At 31.9% G+C, this 11,187-nt stretch overlaps 1 protein-coding gene across 1 annotated transcript; it reads right to left on the bottom strand.

Moving 5' to 3' along the window:
• Positions 1–3,607: 3,607 nt before the first annotated feature.
• On the bottom strand, positions 3,608–6,360 carry LOC122596518 (pentatricopeptide repeat-containing protein At5g02860). The gene has a single exon (XM_043769106.1). It carries the CDS (start codon positions 6,262–6,264, stop codon positions 3,838–3,840), a length of 2,427 nt encoding a protein of 808 aa, XP_043625041.1. The 5' UTR covers positions 6,265–6,360; the 3' UTR covers positions 3,608–3,837.
• Between the last annotated feature and the right edge of the window lie 4,827 nt (positions 6,361–11,187).

Below are 11,187 nucleotides of genomic sequence, written 5' to 3'. Positions count from 1 at the left end.
TCAAAACCATATATAGTACACCAAGCCACACCCAACTCCACGGTATGGCCTCGAGAAAAGACTGTGAAATCATTTTTATGAGTTTTTAGATATGAAATTAGCAGGGAAGTAGTATTGTTGTGCTAATTGCTAATTAAGTCTTCCATTTTAAGGACAATGGGGTAGTTGGGTTATTGCTAGTTTTGATAGTCTAGATTTGATAATAAGAGTTTCCAATATAAGGAAATATGAAAAGGAGAGCCACTAGCATCATTGCTTTGTTTTGCACACGTTAAGTGTTTGAATAACTCCTTCTACATGTAATAACAGAAAGAAAAAAAAAAACAAATAGGAAAACATGTGAAGAGAGTCTTGATTCTTCTTGATTGATAACAATAAATAATACTCGTATTTGTATTGGAATGTGGACCTGTTTTTGTATATGTGGTAAAACAAGTATTGGTAAACCTTACTGCCTTATAAAGGCATTTGTTAATGGATGAACTGAAACAAACTTTCTTTTATCAAACGTATAGATTTATGTAACACAACATTTATTTTCATCTACTATCACTTAAGTTTACATATAACTCCACAAAGTACAAGTCCAACTTTATATTCATTAAAAACTACTCGTAAAACCTTATCAAGCAATCAGTTGAAACCAAGAACAAACATGTGTCCGATGAAAGAAAGAACTACGTGCACACATTTGTTGTCATATGACTTGTTTATGGTCTAACAGGTATAAATGTCTAGATTTATTTCACTTCCATCATAAGAAAAGATATTTTAAATTGTACATCCCTAGCGTAAAAAGTTTTTCACATATGACATGGCATGAAGCGGTGCCAAGTCAACCTTTCCCAGAAAGATAATGTAACACCCCGAACTAGGGCCCGGAATATTACGGAAATTAAATAGCACATGATGGAATTATCGTAGGCAACTAAATGAAAATAAATGAATTCGGTGAATTCAATAAGTTTAAGACAAGTACAAACACAAAATGCATAAGGAGCAAAGAGCCATCACAAGTTTACAAAACAATCTAAAAGATGGCGATCGATCCTAAGCATAATGCAAAAGAAGGGCATGTGAATCCTTGATCCATGTAAGTCTAAGCCCGGGTCCAACAATCTATCAAATCATACGTCTTGCCTTGGGTTCACCTGATTACCTGAAAAAGAACAAGCCAACACGAGGTTGGTGAGTTCGTAGAAATGGTTCACAAGGAACCATTGTCGATAGTCACAATGTCTAATCACAATAAGACCATATGGCATAAAATAGTTACGTGTAATAAATGAATACAAGTGATGTAAATGTCCAAGTCACGTATCGTATGTATGCATGTGCCATGATGAATATCAAATGTACGTAAAGGGTTTGCATGTGTGTAATTCGCATAGACTAGTGAGCTTGCGTGTAAAGCGCGTAAATAAGTATACATTACGTGTAAAGCGCATATATAAGTATACATAACATGTAAAGCGCATAAATAGGTATACATTGCGTGTAAAGCGTATACGTTGCGTGTAAAGCGCATAAATAATATACGTTGCGTGTAAAGCACATAAATAAGTATACTTTGCGTGTAAAGCGCATAAATAAGTATACGTTGCGTGTAAAGCGCGTAAATCATGAGTAACAATACGTATATGTCCATTCCAACACAATCCAATATCCATCCATTCCACTACACAACACGTACCTACACTTCGGAGGATTTTACTTTCATCAAGTTCTAGATGCTTGTATACAGGATCACTCGCAACCTTCCCACCACATCTAAAACCCTTTGAGAAGCATAACCGACTTCCATGTAGGCACAACTATCCTAACTAATCATGATATCACAAACATGCGCAAAATCAACCAAGTAATGGATAAACCGTCAAGTAAATCAATCAGACAATCAAACGACTAACAAGTAGTTGTACACTTTCCAGCTTGAATCTCAAGCGAGTAGGGAGCCACGGAACTCACCTTAGCCTTAGATGTCGTTAGAATGAGCTTAAACGGATGAGTGAGGAGCACAACGATCACAAACCTATTACATCAACATCTTATCATCACATTATATCTTAAAGTATGCCTAGTACATTTGGTTAAAGATATAAGGGGTTTGGTTGAACACGAGTTGAGGTTTGACACTAAATTTTGAAGGAGGAATCAAAGCGTTACACGCGCCTTATTATGGATCATTAACATGTAAGAATGAATTTGGGTTAAGCAACTAAGGATTTGACACTTTAGAACACAAAATATACATAATTAGCAAATATGTGGCACGTGAGAAATGCATGTGGCACATATTTAACTTTTCCAGATTTTTGACAAATATGTGGCACATGCATACATGCATGTGGCGCATATTTGACAAAAATCTGGAAAAGTTAAATATGTGCCACATGCATTTCTCACGTGCCACATATTTGCTAATTATGTATATGCATGTGGCGCATATTTGACTCTGTTCGGGCTTTACACAAAAACTCCCATACATGCATGTGGCACACCTGGGCATGTTCTTGCTTACAACGGGTTTTCACATCAAAATCGACCCGAACTCGTTTTTTTACCATTTTGGAACCATTTTGAAGCTACAAAACATGTTTCTAACATAATTTAGACAAAACCCATCATCAAAACTCTTTCCATTCCACAAATCCAAGACAACCCAACCTAAAACCCTAAATTTGACCTAAAATGTGTTTTTGAGCTCAAATTCGGCCAAGGGTCATTCAATCTCGACCAAGACATGTTTATTTACTTATAATGATGCTTGAGAGTGAGAATTAGCTTACCAAAAATCCTTCAAGTGAATAACTCCGAAAATAAGCTATAAAAGACAAGTTCTTGCACTTGAAACCCTAAATTTTCGATATGATGAAGGTAAAATAATGATGATGATTAATCTTTCATGTAATTATTGTGAAACTCATTAAATGTTGATGATTTGCTAGAGAGGAGGAGGAGAAAAGGTTCTTGGAGTAAATTAGAGAGATAAAGGGAAGAGTTTGTGATTGGGTGGTGAATGGTTGGGTGGGATTGGATAAGGTTAGGGTTGTGGTTAATCCACCGGTTGACCCATACAATTAACTAGCTAAATTATGTATACGTCATATCCCGAGTCATATAATAATTTGGTAAATCGACCCGTTTAACATGTCATCTAGCCAATTAATCATAAAATGAGCCCAATAATATCATTGAATATGAAAGTTAGTCAAATTGCACATAAAGTCAAATGAGTCAAAATAACGGATGTTACAGATAATGCCGACAATAAACACAAGTTTTTGAAAGTAAGTTGTTACTTTGTATGGCTTTGGGCTAGACATTTTCAAGTGTGTAATTAGAACAGTTACCTAGCAAGCTAATATTGTGCATGGTTTGAACCACCTCTTAGTGAAGACTCGAACGGGCAGTCTTGTGATCATCTCCTGTTTCAAAAGCACGTAAACCCTATTCTTTGAACTTTAACCGTTCGTTAAGGGGGATATTATAAGCAAAGATAGGATATAATTCAAGAATATATTAGTTCTCGCCTCAACAGACAACTTGACACTATGAGTACAGGAATTCTAATCATGTGCAGCTTGTACAACAAAAGGTGAAATAATTTTTACAATATCAAAGTACCTCATAGACTAATTTGAATCATTTAATACACATGGCATTGAAATTTACATCCTCCTCCTGAAATAAACAAACAGGTGATTAGCTCCAAACTATAGTTACTACTATCCATCAACTAGATTGATAAGTATACACAACTTTAAGTTCGTCAGTTCCTCTGCAAAACTATAAGCATATGTACAGGCCAAAACAAGCATATACAATACAACATCCTTATGCAATCTGTGCAACACGTGCCGATAATCTACTAATTTCGTCTTTAGACACACGTGGGTCAACCTCACGAAGATTATTTATAAAGAGAACAGCATCATCCCTGTGATGAAACTTACAATACCAATCAACGATAGAGTTGTATGTGCTTTCATTAGGTCTACACCCTTGTTTGATCATGTATCTGATTACATCAATGGCTTCCATAAACAATTCATCAGCAGCATAGCTAGCGATAAAGGTATTATAAGTGATCACATCTGGAATAACACCAGATTTCCTCATTTCACTCAAAACCCTCGATGCCTCTCTCATCTTTCCGTTTCTGCAGTATCCGTAAATCACTGTGTTGTAAGAAATAACATCAGGTTTGATTCCCTTTGACAAAATATCCTTCAAGATTTCTTCTGATTTTGGGAAATCTGAAGATCGACTGTACATGTACATCAAAGAGTTGTATGTGGTCAGATTGGGAGAAAATCCACTTTCTTTCATGAATGAAATGATTTCATTTGCTTCCATCGACATCTGCCTTCTACCATATATTGAAACCATAGCATTTAGAGTATTAATGTCTAGTGAGAAACCTCTATTTCTCATTTCAAGAAATGCTCGATCTGTTTCTCCTATAAGATCCGTTTTGCTGTTGACTAAAACAAGAGTCTTTAACAAAACGACATGTGTTTCGATTTCACCAGAATATATCTTCTCTCCAAGAGCACGCATTTTTTCGATCTGTTTACTGTTTGCATAGGCATGAAGTAAAGAACTGTAAGTACACTCGTTGGGTTTACAACCCCGGTTGTTCATTTCTTCTAGAATCTTCTCGGATTGCTCCCAAAGACCTCCACGAGCTAATGCTGCCAAAACTGCATTATAAGTGGAAAGATCGGGACTGATTTTCGCTTCCAACATACTTTTATACACATTCATGGCTTGATCTAACGACCCACATCTACTATAAGCACTAATCAAAGTATTGAAAGTGTCCCTCTCAGGTATAAAACCCGCTCTTTTCATCTCCTTAAAGACCCCTGAAACTTCACTATCCATTCCATTTTGACCAAAAACAGCCAAAAGTGTATTCCATGTAACAATATCAGGAACACAGCCACATTTTTGAATATCCTCAACAACTTTCATCATTTCCATAAACTTCCCTCTATTACCATGCATCTTAATAAGGGCATTAAATGTACAAATATTCGGTTTGCAGCCCGAAGTAATCATTTCATCAAAAACCCGCATAGCAGACTCATCTTTCCCGGATTTCTCAAACCCCGAAAACAGAGTCGTGTAGGTAAAAACATCTGGTTTTATCCCCCTTTCCAACATTTGACCTTTTAACTCCATCGCTTCACTAAACAACCCATCTTTAGCATAACAAGAAATCAACGAATTGTAAGTCACAACACTTGGGGAAAACCCATTGATCTCCATCTCCCTTAAAACATCCATTGCCTCATCAGGTTTCCGGGACTTTGCATATACATCCAACAATGTATTGTAAGTAACATAATCAGGCACAAACCCCGCCATTTTCATCTCTTCAAAGATCCTATTAGCTTCTTCATGCAAAGACCCGCGCTTACAACAACTAATCAAAGTATTATAAGTATACAAATCGGGGAAAACCCCTGACCTTTTCATATTATCAAATACCGATTCAATTTTATTCCACGGCATACCCATTTTTCCATACACATTAAGTATCACATTATAAGTAATCTTAGTAGGCTGACACCCTTCTTCTTCCATATCTTTAAAAACCGAGACAGCCTCACGAAACCTCCCGTTACTAGCATAAGCACTAATCAGCGAAGTATAAGCATAAACATCAATAACAAAACCATCTTTCTTAAGGCCACGAATTAAACTGGCGGCAACAGAAACCCGACCATCTTTACCAAGCATAGAAACAATTACAGCCACAACCGAACCTCGTAAAGCCTTACCCGAATCTTTATAATACTTCTTAACCCAATCAAACACAATTAAAGCTAATTCAACTTTCTTGTAATGACCCAGACCCTGAATTAACCCCAATACATCTAAAGATAACAACTTGGAGCCCGAAATTGATTCGGGCTCATGAAATTCAACTAAAGCAACTAACTTTTCATCAATTTGGGAAAAATCAAAACATGGGTCAATTAGGGTTTTGAAAATTACCTGACCTTGTGAAGATAAATGAGAAGCCCATGGCTTTCCCCTGTTTGGGTCATTATGTTTTCCAATTTTTCTAGGTGTTTTGTGGGTCATGGGCAAAAGGGGTTTTGTGGGCTGTAAAATTTCATTAAGGAGTGGTGTTAAGGGCTGTGATTGGTGGTGGCTGATGGGTTTTTGATGATTGAAATCTTGAGAGGAAAAGGGCCTTGAAAGTGGTGGACTTGGGAGAAGAAGAGGGAGAGCTAGCTTATCCGCCATTGATGATGAGTGAAGAAAAAGAGAACCCTGCAAAATTTACCAAAGATGGAGGAGTTGGAGGTTTAAGATGGGGTTTTGTTTCAATAGCTCAAAAATATCTTGGAGAAAATGGTAAATTTGGTTTAAAAGATACTAGTAAAACAGATTGAGCCATCGAGGTTTTACATGATATAGGTTATGGAAATTTGGTAAGAAAAACCGATTAACCAAACATCCATTGTATTAAATTTCTGTTTTTAAACATAAAATAAATCATACATATGTCTTAAAAAATATGTTTAATAATTTACTTTTATGTACAATGTATAGATCATTATATATATCGATACAAAAATTTTAATTATTATGTTACAATACTAGATTTTAGACCCGTGTTAAATACACAGGTTTATTAAATTGTATACAATAAGAAATAAATATATGCAAGACAAAAATACTTATAGGTGAAAATGTAAAAATGGACTCGAAAAAATTTCATATATGTCATTGATAAACTTCAATATATCATATATGCCCAATTAAATTTTGAAATATCACAAATGCCATTATTAAACTTAAAATATATCAAATTTACCCAAATAATTAAATTTAATCAAACTAAAACAATAAAATCATTCAAAACTATATATACTCTTTTACAATTGACTACTGTACCCTCTTTATTATTATCTCTAATTACATAATATATATCCAAATCCGTATTCTAATGTTTATAATCCGCTCGTTATCATCTATTCTATTATAGAACCCATCTTACTGCTCGTGATCATCTATTCTGTGTATGATTGTATGCCTCTTTCTTTTCAATCTCCTAATAACATGTGCAAATATATATTACTCATTGACACGATGAGATACAAGACTTTTTGCACTCGCATTAACATTTGAAGATACTGGACTTTTTGTTTTCCATAACAAGAGTCAATTATAGTTGTAAAATATAAACATTTTTTCCACTGAGTCGTTCAAAATTATGCTCTTTATATGTTATGTAATTAGACATAATAAAAAAAATGACATAATGGTCAATGTAAATGGTATTTATAATTTTAAAGGATTTTATGTTTTATTTTGATTAAATTTATTCATTTGGGTAATTTTGATATATTTCAACTTTAATAATGGCATATATGATAATGATATTTGAAAATTTAATTGGACATATATGATGTTTTGAAACTTATTAGTGGCATACATGAAATTTTCCATTAAAAAACTGAAATACTCAAATGTAAATTCTTAATGCTAAATCAAATTGTTTAAAAAATCACATATCTTCCTTCATCTATTGAAACATTTCTTTGTAGACGACATTCGTTATAGTGTTTTTTGTCTTCTCATCTTTGTCGCATATCAGCACCTTGAGTCCCTTTTTCGACTTAACCTGAAAAATTGCAACATACAATTGTCCGTGTGTGAAAACTGGACGTTGTAAATAGTGACCAACAGTCGATAAAGATTGGCCTTGACTTTTGTTGATTGTCATTGCGAAAGAAACGACCAACGGGAATTATCTTCTATTAAACATGAATGGTATTCTTTTATCTGACGGTATTAGTTTCATTATGGGGTTGTCGGATATCGCTTCCGCTTCAATCATATGCTTTCGTTGTTGCCTCCTGCCGTCCCTTCACCGACTGTCCATCAATAGATTCGACATGATTTTTTTCATGAGCATGTTGCATGCCATCTCGATGTTCTTCCCATGCTTGGACTATGTTGATTGATGGACTATGTTGGTTGATTCAAGATTTCGGCATATTGAAATAGATATACGGCCGATAAGATAGTGTATTGGGATCATATACAAATGAGGGTATAAAAACTAAATAAATAGATATAATTATAGATATAATCAATGAAGAATAATTAATTAATCAATTATACAAATGATGAGTTATTAAAAAAAAGGTCGGCATATTGTATATATCTAGAGGTGGAGAGAGTTAGAATCTTTATATATAATTTACAAGGTTTTTTCCCCGTACGTTGCACGGATTAACATAAATTTACAATAAATAATTCAATAAAAGTTCATTATAAAAACATTTTTAATAGTTTTTTATTAAATTCTTGTAACCTTAAACATATAACCTCAACGATTTCAGAGCAAATTTGTTACATCTATTATCTGAAAGCAGATAGTTAAGAATACACTTAAACCTACATATCATATGATTACAACAATATTTACATTTGAGGTAAGAAATACCTTGTCATGCGTATATAAAAATTTTTTTATCATGTATTTTTGAATTAAGAATGGAATAAGAATTTTAGGTAGAATGTAATTGAGTGACATAATTAGAAACCAAATTAATATTACAATAATTTGCAAAGAACATACTTATATTCAAATTAATGTTGCATCTATCTAGAAAAGAAATATCAAAATATTTGAAATAGTTGAAGCTATTTAAAACTCATGTCTTGAAAATTATATAAAAAAAAAGAATGAACAAAATCAACTTACATGAATCTTTAAAACCCAAAATCACATGCATAAACATATATTAGATAATATGTAGTTAAATTAAGATTTTCATGTAGATGAATGATGCCACTATGGGTATCTTATCTCGCTCACAAAAGCATGGTAGCTTATATGTGGGAACAAATCTAAGAGCTATAATTAAGCTTATAAGTAAAATATGAAATTTATCTACCATTTTCTAGTGCATATGGTGTTGGCCACGACCTATATTAGACATCGAAATAACAATTAATGGTTAAGTTTAATAAGCATACAAATTTGGGTCAGTAAATTAATCAGTGACTTTTCGATACTATATTTGAGATGTTCTATAAGCATTCCGCTCATATATCAACAAGAGATTCAACTTTATACAATGTCTTTCTTAAACTTAGACGACAACTTTATACAAACAATAAATTGTTAAGTTATTGATTTAAAAACAATACATGTATCTACATGTATGTATTAAAAAGGACAAAGAAATATACTTGGAAATCGGCAATAGAATCATATAATGTACATATTATATCACATAAACATTAAACTTGAAATATACAACAGTAAATTTGAAACATTAAATTGTTAAGTTCATGATTTGGAACAATAAATGTATTCATTGTAAAAAATAACATAGAAACAAAATAATTTGAAAATCTTTCTTTTTAATACGGGATTTGTTTAATATAACAAATTGTTAAGTTATTGTTTTGGAATAATAAGTTTATTTATAGGTGCCGAAAAAGATAACATATAAACAAAATCACTTAATTTTTTATTATTATTTATTATTATTACTTTTATTAGATTTATAGATAAAATAGATAAATATTGTTGGAAAATATATGGAGATGATATGTAGGAAAAATCATACGTGGCAAAGTTTGAAGATAGTTTGAGTTGAGGTGGATGGCTTTAGAAAGCTAGAATAACTACTATTTTATTAGATATATAGATATAGATATAATACGGATGAATTAATTGAATTAAGTTGACAAATTTTATTTAATTGAATTAAGTTACATGTTTAATTTAAAAAATTAGCAAAATTAAACGTTTTGATTGGTCAATTGATGTTTGGTCAGTTGCCTTTTAGTATATATAAAGATAAAGATATTATAGTTTTTTTATTACGTAAATGCCCCTGCATGTGACTATCACGTGCGTATTTAATGGCCCCTCATAACGAATCCGTCAAAAAGGGACCAACTTTGCGAAAAATAGTCAAAATAGGGACCCGTATTGCGAAGAAAGTCAAAAAAGGATCCCCATTACAAAAGTATACAAACCACATGAACCAATCTTATAATTAACTCAATAAAATATCTTGAAATAAGTTTTTTTTTATTTTGTTCACTTTTAATTTTTTTTTATGATGTCATAAAAATATCAAGATCATGTATTAACATGTTATGAAAGTTTATTTTTAATTAAAATGACATCATCACAATTTTGTTTTATTAATATAAGAGAAGAGATGTTAACACATGTATATTATAGATTTTTGTTTTTGTAAATTTTCATCGTTAATTTTATCATGTGTCCATTACTTTTTGTTGAACTCATATTTAAGCTTAAACGTTAAACATTTTCAAAATGAAATATGAATTAAATCATTGAAACTGTACAAATACAAAGTTTTTTTTATGAGAGTATGTATAACATGACACTTTTCATTCGAAAATAATAAATATCATGTCGACATTACAAAGTGAATAAAGTGATGCCTGCAAACACAACAAAAAGATGTAGTGTTGCCCGTGAAGGTGATAATGGCTTGCAATATGGAGATCTCGGACAAAAATATATTATAGTTTATTATGTACTAATTATATCTACTATTTATATTCTGTAAACATATTAATAAATTTGAATTTTTACTTGTTTTTAATGTACAAATCAAATTCGGGTGTATATTTTATAAATAAAAGTGGATCAATTCAATTTATTAACAAATTATATTAATTTCAACCCCAAAAAAGTATAACTAAATAATAAAAATCAATTATATATTCTAATTTAACTTTTATAACTTATTAAGTTAAAAGTGTTATAAAAAAAAAAACACACACCATACTAAAAATTGGACAAAACCTAAAATTTATCTCAAAATTATTGGTTTTTTTTTTAAGGATATGAATTAATAGTGAATATCTAAGTTTAACACATATTGTTTTAACCGTACTAATGTTAAAGAGTCCCCCGCCACATAGATTCCCGATTTAACCGTACTAATGTTAAAGAGTCCCCCGCCACATAGATTCCCGATTTAAACTTCTCCATGAAAAACCTTTATCATCATCCAAATATCTAGAAGAAAAAATCAAGCTAATCATAATAGAACTTAAATTATTGTTTATTCTCATGTTGAAAACTCCACAAAATTACTGAGAGGGAATAATTTTTCTTATGTACAAAAATTTAGGTTGAAAATTTATAATTTTAATAAT

This window comes from Erigeron canadensis, chromosome 4 (genome assembly GCF_010389155.1).
Source record: "Erigeron canadensis isolate Cc75 chromosome 4, C_canadensis_v1, whole genome shotgun sequence".
Taxonomy (NCBI): domain Eukaryota; kingdom Viridiplantae; phylum Streptophyta; class Magnoliopsida; order Asterales; family Asteraceae; genus Erigeron; species Erigeron canadensis.
Note: the sequence above shows the minus strand (reverse complement) of the source record. Positions and strands in the feature narration are given on the sequence as shown.